General features: G+C 40.2%; 1 protein-coding gene and 1 long non-coding RNA gene across 15 annotated transcripts in view; one reads left to right on the plus strand and one right to left on the minus strand.

Annotated features, from left to right (window-relative positions):
• NEBL (nebulette) overlaps positions 1–17,996 on the minus strand; it is a 174,823-nt gene that overhangs the window by 58,339 nt on the left and 98,488 nt on the right. For 7 of the 14 annotated variants that reach the window (XM_083579371.1, XM_083579367.1, XM_083579374.1 and 4 more), the window contains exons 1-2: positions 9,858–9,978; positions 9,459–9,586 (exon numbers count right to left, since the gene is read on the minus strand). Coding sequence is in view for 4 of the 14 variants with exons in the window: in XM_083579366.1 (XP_083435492.1) it covers positions 13,090–13,197 (108 nt within the window). In the remaining 10 variants the exon portion in view is untranslated. Of the gene's footprint in view, positions 1–4,668; positions 4,900–9,458; positions 9,587–9,836; positions 9,986–10,390; positions 10,497–13,089; positions 13,198–17,996 lie in introns of those variants that run through there. The other 7 variants (XM_083579366.1, XM_083579364.1, XM_083579365.1 and 4 more) reach the window with 4 other exon arrangements.
• Positions 10,144–16,990, plus strand: LOC310746360. The gene is made up of 3 exons (XR_014540669.1): positions 10,144–10,349; positions 15,175–15,338; positions 16,553–16,990. It is a non-coding gene; the product is annotated as an uncharacterized lncRNA (long non-coding RNA).

Raw genomic sequence — 17,996 nt, forward strand, 5'->3', positions numbered from 1 at the left:
TTTCATTAGTTAAATCTAGGGCATTTGTTTAAGTATCAAATTAATGTTCTCAAAATAAAGTTAATACTATGGATTTACAGCTCTGTGTAAATGTACCATCTGCATTCACACATAGCTCTTAAGCCGTTGATTGTTTTAACCATGCTTTGTTCACAGATAAGCAAACAAGCCAAAGCTTAGTTTTCCAAGGCTTGATTTGTTTTCTAGCTGCTCCTGCCTATAGCTTGGTGAGCATCTAGAATGAGGTGGCCAAACAAACCAAGCCTATGGGTTGGGGCATAATGCCATACCAGAGTTTAAACAATCCATGGTTCATAAGCCAACAACAAACCTTGACTTCACATTGTGGTTTGTTGCCAGAATAAAGCCCTATGGTTATTCTGTTCAGTTGGGTTAGGCGTCGAAACAAATGACAATTTGGTGAAACAATGCATGGCTTTGCATTATAGGTGAACCAGGCCAGACTCTTCATCATGTTCCTTAGAGCACCTCATGATTCCTCACTCAGACCCACAAATCCCATTTCTCAATTATAGAAGCACAATGAACTTGTTGAAATATTAGGAAAACTCTTTCCTCCATCACCAAACTCATTTATGCCATTGATAACATGTATTTTATCTGTCAATGGAAAGACAAAGCAGTCCGGTTTGCAAACTATGGCTTAGTGCAAACAAGCAGGTTCCCCAAATAAAATTATGGCCAGCTGCTACTGTCATACTACCCAGAGTTAAGCCATGGTTTGGTTTAGCATTACCTTTTAATCTTGAATAATCTTTGGCTATATATGATGTCAGGCAATGGACAAGTGGGAAGCCCTTCTCACCAGTCAAATGTGGCCCACAGAGAGTTTATCTGGTCAAAAGGACTTCTCCACCTCTATTCTGCAATCTAGTTTTACACTACCCTAAAAAACAAAACCAACTCATTTGGAGGAGCTTATATAAAGCCCTTATTATGGTTGAATAAAATCATTATCATGGTTGGATCAGTCTCTTCTGAGAACACAAATATTTGTCTCACTGGTTGGACTGGAAATGTCTGTTCCTAAATGCTCCTAAAGCAGAAGTAAACATTAGAATTTTCCTGGGGATTTTCCTACTAGTCAACAGTTGCTCTATTGATAGCTTTGCTGATCTGAAGAATGACAGACTAGGCTACTAGCTTCCCCTCAGTTATTGCCACAGATGCTCAAATATTTGATGAACAGTTAAAATACTAGTGACAGCCCTTGAGATATTTGAAGACAGCTTTCATATCTCCTCTAAGTCTCCTCTTACACAGGCAAAACATACCCTACTCCCTCAACCATTCCTCATAAGGCTTGGTTTCCAGACCCTTTATAATCTTGGGCATGTTCTTCTGCATGCCTTCTACTTGTCAATATCCTTCTTAAATTTTGGTGCCCAGAACTGGACACAGTACTCCAGGTGGGGGTCTGACCGAGACGGAATAAAGGTAAAGGGACCCCTGACCATTAGGTCCAGTCGTGACCAACTCTGGGGTTGCAGCGCTCATCTCACTTTAATGGCCGAGGGAGCCGACGTACAGCTTCCAGGTAATGTGGCCAGCATGACTAAGCTGCTTCTGGCGAACTAGAGCAGTGCACAGAAACGCCATTTACCTTCCCGCCGGAGTGATACCTATTTATCTACTTGCGCATTGACGTGCTTTCAAACTGCTAAATTGGCAGGAGCAGGGACCGAACAACGGGAGCTCACCCCGTCGCAGGGATTCGAACCGCCGACCTTCTGATCGGCAAGTCCTAGGCTCTGTGGTTTAACCCACAGCGCCACCCGCATCCAAGACAGAATAGAGCAGTACTATTACTCCCCTTGAATGCTTTGCCCATTGTTACTGTTGCTTATTCCCTTTTGCTAATACATTTCATAATAGCCCCCAAGTATCCACTCAGAATAGCTTTAATGGAATTATACCCACAGGATTGATGTCAGAAAACTAAATATATGAACAAAAATAGGCTGAAATACACACTAAAGTAGAGAGTCCTTAAATACTTCTCTATTGAGAGAAGAGCCCTGCATAGAAACATCTCCATCTGCCAATCAGACAGAGAGGTATGCTAAAAAATCTTTCCCAGCACCACTGGTGCACAGATTGACAGGGCCAAGGACACAAACCACAGGAAGAGTGGTAAATGAGATTGCAGGTCAATATTTTAACTTCCTGCCCTTTTTTGGTCAATCAGTGAACCACATGTGTCCCCCTCCAGATGTGTCTGCTCCTTGGGCCTCACAAATTACCTCACCGCCAACCAGGCAACAAGCTACTCAAGTAAGCAGACCTTTTGCTACATTGAAGAATACAGCCCACAATAGTTTATTTACTCAAGTTTGGCAACGTTGCATCTGCTGTGTTGGCAAGTCATTAACAATTTCTAGGATTGTAAGAAATGATACATTATATTATATCCTCTCTCATATTCAGTAGCGTTTTCTCTTAAACATTTAGAAGATCTACAGTTCAGCTGGGAGGCAATACTACATTCAAAATAAATGCAACAGGCAATAACAGTTTTGTGCAGCAATTTTCTAGTATTCTACAACTTTCATAGGTAACAACATCTCTTAAAATACCCCTATTTAAAATCATATTTTCATCCTACATATAAAACACAGGTATGCAGTGAAGAACCTCAAGCATGCCTATTCACTTAAACAGAGCTAGGGTGAAATACTAACATCCCAGCGCACTTTTTATTTCAGATTTTACCCAAAAGTAGACATACAACCTACTGTTGGTTTCCCTGTCTTCTATCCCAATAAGCATCAGTCCCAATAAGCATCAGTCTACACTGGATTTCTCCTTTCCAAAGTAGCCCCCCGACTAATATTTGCATACTAATGCTGTAGTAAATCCAACTTATTTATAAGAAAACACCATTATGACCTCTAAAAGTAAAACCACACCATATTTGTTTTAACAGATTCACAGTAGGCCCCCCCCCCATTCTCATCTAAGAAAACTCACTTTTCTCTGATGATCTTCCTGTAGTGTAATTTATATTGCATTTTGCTCTACCGTATCTTGCAGCAACCTTAAAATCTCATCCCTGTCATACTTTAAAAGGAAGGTGTTCTGGCCATTTAACCCTGCTACAAAGTGTATCAAAGAATCAAGACTAATAAACAAACAAAACAACGCTGGCGCATTCAAAAATCTCCATTCGAAGTAGAAGAATGACTAGGAATCCAGTATTATTCATCTATATTTCAGCATTTTAAACACAACAGAAATGCTTCCCCAGTCACCAGGCAGATGATGAATCATAAAAATGCAATAAATAACTCCAAGGCCAAGGCAGGCATAGCAAGCTAGCAGCTGGAGAAAAAAACATTTTGCTTTCTCCACCTTCCTCTTTTGCATGTTCCATTATGCTCCTCATAAGCTCCTTTGCTGACCTTGAGGAGAAAGGTAGGAGGACCGCAGTATGGCACACACAGGCAGGTAAGAGGGCAGCACATTCCAAAGATGAAGGTTTTTCGGGGCATCCTACATAATTCATGCTCTCTCTACCCCTTTAATCCACTTTGAATAGCAGCTCAGGTAGTTCAACAAGTTCACAAGCATTAGGCAAGTAATACATACAAAAGTTACTATGTCCCTTACTACTACAAGCTTGCCAATTGGCAGAAAGACGTTCATATCTGCACTTCAATCCCTGTTCATATAGAAACAGCTGGCCTTGATGTTAAAGGGAGAGCTGTTTGAGATTCAACTGACTGTGACTGCTCCGTGCAACAGAATGCCTTCAGAAAAAGTTAAGTTTATAAAATCCCTGGAAGGAGTCATACAGCCAAAGCAAGCTAACAAGTAAAGATGCAAGCTGTTCACGCTACAAGCAAGATGCAGTACTCAACATATGCAACCGCTCTGGCCAAAGTGAGAATTATCTGAATAATTCAAACACGTTGCCAAAATATTCTGCTCTTACTCTGTGCTAAAGATTAAGGCCTGCAATACTATTTTAAGTGAAAACAAAATTGAAGAATATTTCATACAACTCCCTTAATTCTTTCCTGTTAAAAATGTAAGATGATTTCTGTGCATTTTATAACTATTAGGCCTTTAAAAGAATTTTATACAGCTATATCCAAAGATCTCAAGGTAAAACCTCAATAAAAAGGCAGAGTCCACTACAATTAAAAATTAAAAATATATTTCAACCCATCATAAAACTGTAAAAAGGTAAAGGTAAAGGACCCCTGACAGTTAAGTCCAGTCGCAAACGACTCTGGGGTTGCGGCACTCATCTTGCTTTAATGGCCAAAGGAGCCAGTGTTTGTCCGCTTCCACAGACAGTTTTTCCGGGTTATGTGGCCAGCATGACTACGCTGGCGAAACCAGAGCAGTGCACAGAAACACCGTTTACCTTCCCGCTGGAGCAGTACCTATTTATCTACTTGCACTTTGACGTTCTTTTGAACTGCTAGGTTGGCAGGAGTTGGGACCGAGCAATGGGAGCTCACCCCAATGCAGGGATTCGAACCACAGACCTTCCAATCGGCAAGCCCTAGACTCTGTGGTTTAGACCACAGTGCCACCTGCATCCCTGAAACTGTAGCCATCAATCTGCTAGTTGCTCCCAAATGACTAGGTAGATAGCCAAGTTTTAAACGGGCATCTGGATGTAAGCAGCATAGTCACCAGCTATATTTCTGAGGCAGGGAGTTTCATAAGTAGGGCATCATTAAACCACGCTGGGTATAACACCTAATGGCACAGCACCAAGAAAGGCCTCTCTAGCAGCTTAACATCTGTGCAGGACTCCTTCAAGTATTCAGGTCATTCAGTCATCTGGCTAGATCTGCTTGGCGTTCAGTATCTTCCACACGCTGTTTGATAGGTTTTTTGGCTTGTTCGTACCCCATGTCAAGTAGGATCTGTGGGGTGAAACCTAGAGTTGTCGTTATGTAGGGATGCCATATGTCCTGATTTTCCTGGACATTACTGGGATTTCAAAGGCAGAATTGATGTCCAGGGTAAATCGCTTTTGGGGGCGTTTTTGTAAGGCGGGGTTTGAAACATGGCAACCCGACCTAAGAGGGCACATGATAGAAGTTTGTAAAAGTATACATGGCATGGAGAAAGTGGAGAAAATTTTTCTCCTTCTCTCATAACGCTTGTGGGTCCCCAATGAAGCTGGATGTCGGAAGATTCAGAACAGGATAAAAGGATGTATTTCTTCATGTAGCACTTAGTTAAGCAATGGAACTCACTCCCTTGGGAGACAATGATGGCCACCAACTTGGAAGGCTTTGAAAGGGGATTGGACAAATTCGTTGAGGTTAAGTTTATCAATAAGGGATGCAGATGGCGCTGTGGGTTAAACCACAGAGCCTAGGACTTGCCGATCTGAAGGTCAACGGTTCGAATCCCCACGACGGGGTGAGCTCCCGTTGCTCGGTCCCTGCTCCTTCCCACCTAGCAGTTTGAAAGCACGTCAAAGTGCAAGTAGATAAATAGGTACTGCTCTCGCGGGAAGGTAAACGGTGTTTCCGTGTGCTGCTCTGGTTCGCCAGAAGCGGCTCAGTCATGCTGGCCACATGACCTGGAAGCTGTACACCGGCTCCCTCGGCCAATAAAGCGAGATGAGCGCTGCAACCCCAGAGTTGGTCATGACTGGGCCTAATGGTCTTTACCTTTACCTAAGGCTATCAATGGCTATGCTTTGCCTCCATGGTCAGAGGTAGTAATGCTTCCAAATCCTGCTTGCTGTTTTCCCATAGGCATCTGGGTGGCCACTGTAAGAATAAGATGCTGGACTAGATGGGCCACTGGCCTAACCCAGAAGGAACTTATTACGATCTTGTTGCAATGGATATTATTTTTGTTGTGCAATAACAGAACAGGGATTGGAAACCTCCGGGCTACAGATGCGGTCTAAAAGCAGATTTGACCAGGCCCTCTTGGTCTCTTCCAAACCTTAGCTGTTCAGCAGGAAACAGCCAAGAGGGAAAGTGGATTTGGTTTTGTGCAAAATGTACAATTGTGATTCCATCTTCAGTAAGAGCAGCTGCAATATCAAGGCAGCAAGGAAATGTCTCAGCAGACTTGCTTTTGCTTCAAATATGCAAAAGATAGTCAGTGCATTTTGCAGCTGCATGCATGCAATTTTCCAGATGCAATTGCTTTCAACAGCCATAATGCAGGGCTTGCAACGTAGCTGTCTGCATTGGCTTTAATGACATCATTTTGCAGGTATTACTGAGTATTTTTTGCCTTTTTTGCATAGTCAGGATAACTAAAGTGTGTTGGAGCATTTCTATTTGTTTTTTCAGAAAATAAAAAGTAAAACTTGAACAATGTTTCTAAGAACATTTTTCTGTTTTCATGGGAAATAACTGTTTGTATGTGTGACTATGTGTGGGTCTATCCCCATCCACTTTTAGAATACAGTTTTCCACTACAGCAGGCATTACTCTAGTGCAGGCATGGCCAAACTTGGCCCTCTAGCTGCTTTGGGACTAAAAGTTCACATCATCCCTGACCACTGGTCCTGTTAGCTAAGGATGATGGGAGTTGTAGTCCCAAAACAGCTGGAGGGCCAAGTTTGGCCACGCTTGCACTAGAGTAATGCTCTCCTTGGACCAAAAAAGCAGAAACACACCAACTCCAGAATACAGAATATTCTCAATTCTTAACACCAGCACATTGGAGCCAAAACTGGCTAGATATGAAGCTGCAAGGAATAATCAAGTAACTGGATGGATTAATAGATTAAAAACCTATAGAATGACTAAAAAGGTGTCATATCTGAATAACTGGGCATGCGAGAGAAATATTAATATATTGATATAACTATTTCCTGGTGCAAAGTGTTACCTTAGCAAATGCATTCCCCCACACCCTTTGTTTTCTTCTGAGATGATTGCCATTATGACACACATAGATCACCATTTTAAAAATATTGGTTTTAGCCATATTTAAATGTATACACAAATTTAACTGATCATTAAATTTTATTTAAACAGGCAATAGTCCTTTTAAAAATTAAGAGTTTGAATCCATCTGTACTGTGAAAGAGCCAGATTTAAAAGAAACATTGACATTGGTTTCCAAATGAGCACAGTTGGCTTCAGTTGCTGTGGTTTTTATTTATAGTAGGAAAGCTGTAGCCTTTGCATCCTGAAGGGCAAATTATCTAAAGATTAGCAGATAGACATTGAAGGGGAGAAAAACACCTTTATGCTTCCTTTTACTCTCCATCAAATAAAGGAACTAGGATCTGTCATTGCTGCATAAAGGGCACATCAGTGCACAGGTCAATCTTCACTTCTCCTTTTATGCAGGGAGAAGTATGTGTATGCATGAGATTAGAATTTTTGCTAATTAATCTACCAATTAAATGCATTATAGCTTTCACTCCTAATAAGCATCTGATATGCATGGAAGCTAAGATACAAACTACAGCACATTCTAGTTCTGAGCTTCCCCATAATCAGAGGACCACCCAACACAGATTTCCCCCATAGCTGGCAATGCACTCTTTTTTCTCCAGAGTTACATACTTTTAATTTGTGGACCTTTTAGCAATATCAAAATTATGTAAGTCTACCACATACTCCAGTATGAAAAGCTAAACGCCTACCAAACTGAATTGCTCAGTGATTCCATGCATTATTATTTTTTTACCTCATCATCACACCATGCAATTCATGAGTATGGATGGTATGTAATTATTAGGCTCCAGGAACGCAGCCCCATTTTGTTTCATTTTTGCTTTCATGTCTATTTTCAATCCAGTAGAATCTATTAGAATAGGAACTCATGAATCCATTCATTTCTCAAAGCTGCATTGGGTTATTTAGTACTTTAGGAGATCAGTGTGAACATCACTTGAAGAAGGTAAAGTAAATCGCTTAAATAATGATCTGCAGTTTCCAAGTGGTGCTATGGACCTTGATTTAACATCTTTGCTTGCCAATTCTCACTGCAATCTGTTTTATCAATTTCAGAGCACAGCTTATGCTTGAGCAAGTAAACAGGTTGCACAAATGTGCCAACAATTCTAATTATAGGGATTTTTTTTTAAGTGTACAGTTAAAGCCAGAAACAGTGCACAGTACATCACCATCAGCAGATAGTGAATTTAGTTGTTGATATGGCTAGCTGTGGTCTAAGAAACTTTCCAGTGCAATTTCCCTACAAGAAGCATATTGTTCTTCATATTTACAAATATGTAACTCTCAGAATGATAAACAGAAAAGCACACACACACACACACATACACAAATGCAGCATTTCTGAAAATGTCAAATACTAAAAAGACATGCTGAGGCTAAAAATTCGGTGGTGGGGCAGAAAAACATCTGTTGTCTGGGTTTGATGGGAGTTGTAGTCCAAAACATCTGGAAGACACTAGGTTAAGGAAGGCTGGCTTATACACTTTGGGGAAATGAGTCCATAGTGTAAAGGAATATGGGTGCCAACTTAAATAAAATATTGGGGGGGGGTAGGTAAGCCTCATCCCGCATAATTGATCACATGACATGGTGCGCGCACACCATTTGAATAGCAATGCCCATCAGCTTGAGGGAGGGGAACACCCCTTGGCCCCTAGGGGTTGGCTCCTATGCAAAGAAATGTTTTCGGTGCTCCCAAAGGCTTGTGCAGAGTTTTACTCTTTCTTTCTTTTCATCCTTTCAACAGCAGGTCCCTCTGTCATAACACAAATTAAAAACAAAACAAAGAAAACGATTTCTCTCTTGAGTTTCTCAAAGTGGTTTGCCACATGGGCTGGGGTTTGTCTTTCAAGAACCACGAAGCCATTTGATTTCATAGAGCTCATTGCATGATTCACTGGATGTGGCGAAGTGGACAGTGGCCCATGAAAGCTTATGCCATTTTAGAGCCAGTGTGGTATAGAGATTAAGAGTGATGGGCTAAGACCCTGGAGACCAGGGTTCAAATCCCTGCTCAATCACAGTCTCCCAACCCAACAACCACAGGGTTGTTGCGAGGAATAAATGGGAAGAAAGAGAACCATATACGCCAACTAGACCTTCTTAGAGGAAATGTGGGACATAAATGTAATAAATAAATAAATGAGTGTTGATCTTTACTAAGTTTTACCCTGCGATTTGTTATTTGCCTTCAAAACAGCTGTATATTCTCCTCATTAGCAACTTAACAGATAGCATTAGAAACACGTACATATATGTAATAATGGCTTTCATTTAAAGGGGTGGCATAGAATTATACAACCATCACAATTTCCAGTACTGACCTATGCCCTTTGACATCTTTGAAATTAAATTATAAGGTGTGCCTTCAGTCTATGTCAGCAGAGGAAAACTACCTAACAGCAATGCCATTTAGCCCAAATTCTTGGAGGTTGTTCAGTACCTATTGCCCAGAGACAGATAATAGGCATGCTAAGTGCAAACGGATGCCATTTCCCCACCACCAGCAGCACAAGGACAGTGTTGTCTTACCTTGGGCCAGGAACGCAGGGTGATAACATCATCTGTGGTGATAACATCATCTGTGGTTTTGCTACTTTCTCCAGTCAGCAGGTGGAAGCAATCTAGTAAGTTCTCCAGTGACAGCCCATCAACCAGTACTACCTAAGAGCAATCCAATGTTTTTAGGAAACAATCAAGGGTGGGTGTGCGTGTGCACCTTTAGTAGATATCCTCCTTTTATATTTAAGCGAGGAGCAGATATCCTCCTTTTATATTTAAGCAGTCTTTGTGTTGATTTTCTAAACTCATTTCTTACATGAGGTGATTATTAAATTTTTATTTATTCTTCACAAAATGAGGAAAAATGGAGACTGAAATATACTTTCATTATGAAAGTATCTAACATACCCCGCAAAGAATACCAATTACAGGGGACGGGGTGTAGAATGGTCCTGATCATGCAATGTGAATGTACACCAAGCACAGAGACAGATTTGAGGCCCCCAAGTCAGTGTGTGTTCTCTCTCCTCAGCAGAATAGATGTGAATATTTTAGATCTGGAATATTGGAAAAAATAATTTATGAGCATCTTAAATCACACCACACAAATTGAAAAATGCACAGGCAATTTAAAATGGCCATCCAACCATGGAAAGGTGAACCAAAATGTCTAAAACTTGTCATTAAAGAGAAGCAGTTAATTTATTTAATTTTCCTAGAGCAATCCATACAAGACACTGAGTTTGTGACTGCCATGACAACAGAATCCTATCAAGCCTTTGATTCTGCTTTTGTGAGAGCTTCTCTTCAAAGCATTCCCATTCCCACTGACTTCTGGAGGCATTGCTTGCTTGAAAAAATGCATCTTTCAATAGGAGGTTGGCAGGCTCTTTACAGCATACAAATGGACACCCTCTTGTGGTAAATTTCCATCTTGATATGTCATACGCTAGCCTGCTTACCATTCATATTTTATTAGTATTTTTCTGAACAGCAGGAGACATGAAACTTGATCTCAACCATGGTTAGCATTAACATCAGTGAAAATATGGTATAACACTGATAGCTCTGAAAAGAGAAAGGAAAGGAATTTTTTTTGGGGGGGGAGAAGGAAGGAGCTTATAAACCAACCACACGCTTCCCATGTCCCACAGCACTTTCTTATACATTTCTACTTAGAAGCAGTTCCATTGCATCTGACTGGGTTTCCTCACCCACTCTGGACAGCTTCCAGCAAAATATAAAAACACAACATCAGATATTTAAAACTACCCTATACAGAGCTGCCTTAAATGTCTTCTAAAAGTTGTAAAGTTATTTATCTCCTTGACATCTGATGGAAGGGTGTTCCACAGGGTAGGTACCACTACTGAGAAGGCCCTATACCTTATCTCCTATAATTTTACTTTTTGCAGTGAGGGAACTGTCAGAAGGCCCTTGGAGCTGGACCTCAGTGTCTGGGCTGAATGATGGGGTTGGAGACGCTCCTTCAGGTATACAGGACCGAGGCCATTTAGGGCTTTAAAGGTCAACACTTTTAATTGTGCTTGGAAATGTACTGGGAGCCAATGCAGTCTTTCAGGACAGGTGTTATATGGTCCCATTGGCTGCTCCCAGTTACTAGTCTAGCTGCTTCATTCTGGATTAGTTGTAGTTTCCAAGTCACCTTCAAAGGTAGTAGCCCCACGCAGAGCGCATTGCAGTAATCCAAGCGGGAGATAATCAGAGCACACACCAGCTGGCTTACCAGACACCTGTCCTGGGCACAGAATTAACCTGCAGGTGTGCATTTGTTCTGGGTTCAATGTTATAGTCTGAACTTACAGAATGAGCTCCTCTCTCACCCTAATTTATTTCTGATCCGAGACCTCCATTATCACTCAAGAATCTTTTACAAAGTGAAGCAAGTATGATATTACTGAAGCATTTAAGTAGTAAGTCAATCCTAGCAACAAATAGGAAATGTTGTTCCTGTATGAAAATTTAAATTTTATTATTTTTATTGCAGAATGTAGCCCCATTCACTTAGCTTATTTACTGAGTCCAGATTCTCCTTCTCAAAAAGTATTCTGGAAAGGTTATTTAAAAATAGGTACTTACAATACCAGTATGCCTTTTGCAGAACCAGTCTTTCAGAAAGCTGTATGCAGTATAGGTAAGAATTAGTTATTTTAAATAATAATAATAATAATAACCCTTACCTTGTGTGGTGGATGACCCTTGCTCCAAAAAGCACGGTCAAAATTAAAGGTTCAGGAACTCAGGCCAGATCAAATTTCATAAAATCATACACAGACTTTACTAAAACAAGACTCTACAAGAGAGAAAAACTCCAAATATTTACACAGATTAAAATAGCTCAGAAGGTTAAAAAACAAACAAAAAACACTAATTTATTCAGCTAATTAACATAAATGCTTACACTTAAATCTCAGTAGGCTGAGCAATGGAAGAAGATGCTGTCAAAAGCCCCAATAGACCTTGGCTGGTTAGCTGGCGAGAGCTCCCACCAATCCAGGTTTTATGGGAACTTAGACCATGGGCGTTCACCTCTTCCACCTAAATACCTTGTGATACGGGTCTTGAAGCCTTAACGGGAGGCAGCTGCATGTAAGCTCATTATTTGCTGTCAAAAGAGATGTGTTTTAATTTGTCCCAATAACCAAATGGTATGCATGTTTGTTTGGGAAGCAATTATTTAAAATCAACCCTTTTTCTTGGCCATTTCAATCATGTTTTAGTCAATACAACTTGGCTGTGTGGTATATCTAAAGGCAGTTAAAATAAGAATTAGATGAAATAATATATTGAAGTCAATTGCAAATGCACTATAAGGCACCATTGGCAGTTTCAAAGTTACGAGTTTTGCATACTAGATGCAAGTAAAACAAACATTGCTACAGAGCGCTTTGTAACAATAGCAGATAGCATGGCTGGGTGGAGGCACTTACAGAAGGACGAGGTGGAAAGAAAGGAGGTGTGGTGCAAACGCACTGGCAGGGGTGCCAGATTAGCTCAGGCTTGTGCATTTTCACCATGTCCCTGCTGCCTCGCCTCTCCCATTTCTGGTAAGCAGCAGTGACTTACCTACCAGGAGGTCAAGGAAGCACTTGTGTCCACTTCTGCTCTCCAGGACATCAGGAAAAAAAATTCCAGTGCACTCTGGAAAATTTTCAGTGCAGATTATCCTAATCTGCACAGGATTTTTTTCGAAGAAAACTCACATCACTGATTGAGCATGACCCACATTACATATTAAGCCAAGAGTTACAGACATGGCAAAGAGAAGCAAAACCATTATTATTTGTAAGTAAAGTAATTCTGCAAGATGAAGTTACCTGGAAATTTGGTTTATTTTTATCCTGCACATTACATGAAAGCAGAAAGGTGCTTATTTGCAAGAAATTGTTTCTCTAAAGGAATGAATATTTTGTGAACAATAAGTCCACCTTTAATTGGTATGGAGAGGGGAAACACACACCACCATTGTGCTGCACAAGCAACACACAGCTTTGAACTCAGGCACAACAAACACAAAAGCATAAAACAATTCCAGCCCCCACATACATACAAACTCACACCTGGAAATATTCTATTGGATCCAACCATGCCATTTCATTTGTGCATCACGTTTCTGATCTACTATCAATGGGCCACATACGTTACTAATTTGCTCCTGAGTCCTTTTCAGTCTTTGCAATTCTGGTGTGTCAGTTACAATGCTGAAACCTCGTCCTTTGCTTTCCTCAAAGTCACGTTTGTATTTGACCTATCAAACAGAAAACAGAGAAACATTATTTTCACTATATACTATGCCACCAAATGAAGCTTTGGGTGAACAAAATGCTGCCAACACCTTAGCACATCCTACTTTCATTTAATCAATGGAACAGTTTTACCGCAGGCATTCTTAGCACGCAGAGCTGGTTGATCATGAAGAAGGGCAAAATAAACGATGGCCACATCATCTGCATACCACAAAATTCATCTAAATGTCTCTAGCTGGTCATGGCGATATTTTGGGTCTAGAAAGGGCACCTGAAGCCATTCATGTTTTATTAGATACTATGGTAAAGCACAGTATTTACTTCTTCCAGTTCTCCAAACTATGCTAGATTTCAACCAATATTGGCCTGATTCAACAGCATGCATCTCGATATACACTGTCCAATGTAAGGATCTAACTGAAATCAATGGAATTTACTTTCTTAAACATTAGTGATCATTGTTTCAGAGGATGAACAGCATGGGATACATCCCACTGTATGTAACTGCTTCAGGAGAAACCAGGTTTTATGTTCAGTTTAGCCACATGCCAGATGGAACTCTTAGACAGTGCAAGAAATGGTTGACATATTTCAGAACATAAAGGAAAGCAAAAGTAAATACTATGGCCTTGTTGGCCATGGGTGTAGCCAAGGGGGGCAGGGAGGGGCAACTGCCCCCCCAAATCAATAAAAATACATAGCAAACAGAGGTTCTGCCCCCCCCCAATACTGGCTACGCCCATGTTGTTGGCATAACTCAGTAAGCCAAACTATGGCTTGCCTGGACTGTATGATCATGTTGGTTCCCAGAAAAGTGCTTGTACCTGCTGTGCCCCTCTCCAGTCCTTTTAGCTCAATACAGTGTGGTATAGCTGCTAAACCAAGGTTTGGCTTAACATACTGTCTGAACCTAGGCTCATGGTTAAGCTCCCTCCTTCTTAACTATGAGATAAAAGAACCAAGGAGGAGCAGAGCAGCTGCAATCTCCTCCCCAGGAGCCCATGACTTCATGATAAACCATGGTCTGGAGTAGTATTTCAAGCAAATTTTAAGCAAATGTGTTTTGTATAACCCAATACTTGCAAATCCAATAAAACTCCTCTAAATGAGTTCTGTGAGCTGAAAACCTCACACCAACAGAAAACAATATTGTAAAAAAAGGCACCTCCCTACTTTAAAGCCCGTTTATGTTAAAGACAAAAGGCTTAAGCATTTCTGAATAATCAAAAGCAATACCTTTGCCCATAACTTGTGGCTCCTTCATTCACTTTTCTTGACATTTATTACATATAAATGTAATAAAAATAACATTATTTCATTACATTTATATATTGCCCTTCAGTTGTATATAAAGGCCCTTTAATCGCAGGAAAGTTTACAGTCAACAGAAAAATACATAACAGAATAACAAACAAAACAACAAACACGCCCCCCCCACACAGTTTAAAAACACACAGATTGTTTAATTAGCCAAAGGACTAGAAGAGGAATGTTTTCACATGGCTCTAAACATGTTTCCAGCTCTTGCTTTGCACTTGTGGTACATTGCTTGCATCAGCCTCACATATTTGGGAGGGGGGGCACAGTTTTCTTGAATTTAAATTCCACCCTTGTATGTAAAATATTATTAACAAAATATATGCACTACAGTCACAAAGTAAATTGATTATTTAATTTTTTTTTACAAAAACCTACAGCTGCCACAAAATAATCACAGAGGATAATATGATGCATCACCACCAAATGGTCAAGAAGTGGGAGGTTCTGTATCATGTAGTTAACTGGGCAAATCTCCCTGTAAATATTTCTGTGGCCATCTGCAAGGGTTTTGTTGGATAAGAATGGAGAAGCTGTGAACATTCAATAATTAAATGATTGGCAGTTAAAGGATAGGGTAGGTTCAAATTCTTTAAAATAGAGAAGCAACAGTAATTAATGGTTGTACAGCATTGCCTCATTTTTCTATGATTTCTGAAAAGGTCAAACAAAAATAAAGAAGTAATGATGACAAAGGTTGATGCAGCTGAAATCTATCTGGAGCAGTGTATAAAAAAACCTGATATCTGAAAAGGCCAGGATAAAGAATCTTGAAGACAAAATATAACACTTCTTTTTACCTTGCCCATTTCCAAAATACCAAAAGGTAAGCATATAAGATGTTTATATAACTCAAGGCTTTGAACCCATACAGTCATTTAGTGTCACACGTACAAGCCTTGAACTTATGTACATCCCCTTCTCCTGCTACTGCACATCTACAAGGAAGACACTGGAAGCTTTCATTTATGTTGTCTGTTAACCATAGTTTATTGTGATGTATCTGGAACGGTGGTTAATATTAACTATGGCTTAAGGCAGGCTGGGGAACCTCCAGCCTGTAGGCTAATATTAGCCTGCCAGAGAGTCCAATTTGGCTTGGCAGGCTGTTTTCTTCAAACCACAGCCATTGGCCCATCAGATTGACAGGGCAACCCTAAGCATGTTTATTTACTCATTAGAGAGTACACTTAGGATTGCAGCCAAAGGCAGCCCACAGTGCCAAACTGGAGCAAACTGAGCATCTTTACTTTGAGCAAAAAAAGAAATAAAGATGAAGGTATCGGTTTTGCTGTAGTTTAGTTGTAACCTTGTATTGCGTTATATTGTTTTGTTATGGGAAACAAAAAAGGTAACCCCTGCTCATGCAGCTGAATATAAAATGAAGGGGAATGGTGGACAAAGCATTTTATTCAAAAAAAAGAAGCGTTTCAATGAACTATACTACTAGAGACACCTAATGTATGCATGCATGTATCTTCACTTCATCATTGCCTAGGAGCGCATGTGCGTGCATACACACACACTAGTTTATTAAAGGAAAGGGAAATGGTGTGCATTAAGGATTCAGGAATTAAGAACACAAACTTCCATAAGCTATACCTGGAAGGAAAGAAACAGAATGACAATATAAGGCATAGGCAAACTGGGATTTTCATACTTTCTCCTGCATTCCATTGTTATTTTGGATAGCCTATTTACAAACAGTTTGCCTTTTATCTGGTCTCCCTCTCTTGTCACAAACGTCCATGGACAGGAGATAGCATATCTGGCACCAGTGACAGACCAGGTGGCATCACTCTCTGTCAACCATCTGCTCTCAGTTTGCTCTTGGTCAAGAGTACCAGTACCAAATGACATTGAAACTGCTATGAATGCATTTTTTTAAAAAATAAAATGTAAAATGCAAATACAGCCATTAAAAAAGAAAGAAAGTGGGAACATGGGGCCAGTGAAGACAGAAGATGGCCCTTTGTTATAGTTGTGAGATTGAAGCAGAAAACACTCTCTAGTTTGGTATTTAACAACTTTGTGTTATAGACATGAAGTACTGTGATTTCTGAATAGTGTTCATGCAACTGAGAAAGCAAGAAAGAGTAAAGTTTACATCAAATGTTCTTTCTAAGCAACAATTCTTATTGTCACATGTGAAACACTCAAGCATCGTGTCTGATTCAGATAACTGAAAAGATAGCAGCATATCGCCGCAAACACGAGGTCAGTACATATGTCTTCATCTAAAATAGCCCGAGCAAGCTAATGGCAGTGTCTGACATTGTCCACCTGCAAACCTTCGGTTCAAATTGCCTAGAAGTGAAAGACGAAGACAGTGGACACTTTTTTTAAAGGGAGTCTTGAATAAAGCTAAGCTGCTCTGTGTCTTATCAGTGCCTGAGATGGGAAGAACATGAATGTCACTATGAGTTCCATGGTTGAAGATAGGCAGGGTAAAAACATGTCCTAAATAAATACTCTTTGCACAGAGAGGAAACACTTTACCTCACTGTGGCACTGGCCGCATTTGGGCATTCAGGCAAGTACCACCAGCCACAGCCACATGCTCCTCCCTCACCACTTCCCTCCTCCCACTGCATGCAGGTTCAGGTCAAATATCCTGGCTTGAATTAAGCCAGAGTTCCCTGCTATGTCTGAACTAGGTGGATTAATGTCAGAATATTCTACAAAATTGGATAAATTAGGATGGGCTATTGCACATTAGCTTGAAATACACTTCCATTGCATCGGGTGGAAGCACAGCCTTCTATTCCACAACACATGGCTTTAATCTGAAGCATAATAAAGGGCTGAGATTAATGGTATGCATGAATGGAATACAGGAAGCATAAATCACACTTCTTCTGTTTCCACATTGGATTAGCATCGGAAAGGAAGGAACCCAGTCCTATTTCTATCTGAATTACCCAGCAAAGGGACTGGTTTTGAAGTGTTACAGGGTTTCCCTGAAAATATAGGGAAGAATCATTTTGTTTCTGAGATAGTTTTAAAATTTGCCCTCTAGTAGACAGTTGCATACTTTCCCCGTATCAAGCTTAGTTAGTTTTATTTTCATGTTTTAAACGTTCAGGTAAACCAAATTATGCATCTTGTAGGTGGATTTTTTAAAAACAAGTTACTTCAGCCTCTCAAAATATACAGGAAGTTGTTTGTGTATTCAGACAGTGCTGGTCAGGATACTAAAAACTCTACTAGAGCTAAACATCTGCAATAAATGTTCATCATTTCAAAATGAACTAAACACGACAGAACAAAAAATCAATAGCTTTTCAAATCAAGCATTTCACAATCAGTTCCAATTAAGCTTCACGCTGCAGCATAGAATATATTTACCTGACATGCTCCTTTGTTGTTTTGAGCCATGCTTCAGGCCCATTAAGCACTACAAAATTAGGAAGTCTCACCAGAAATCAATGTTTGTCATTTAATATTAATGACCTTCAGGTGTCCTGACTTAAAAAAAAAAAAT

The sequence above is a fragment of the Podarcis filfolensis genome, assembly GCF_964270895.1.
Source record: "Podarcis filfolensis genome assembly, chromosome: 12".
NCBI lineage: Eukaryota > Metazoa > Chordata > Lepidosauria > Squamata > Lacertidae > Podarcis > Podarcis filfolensis.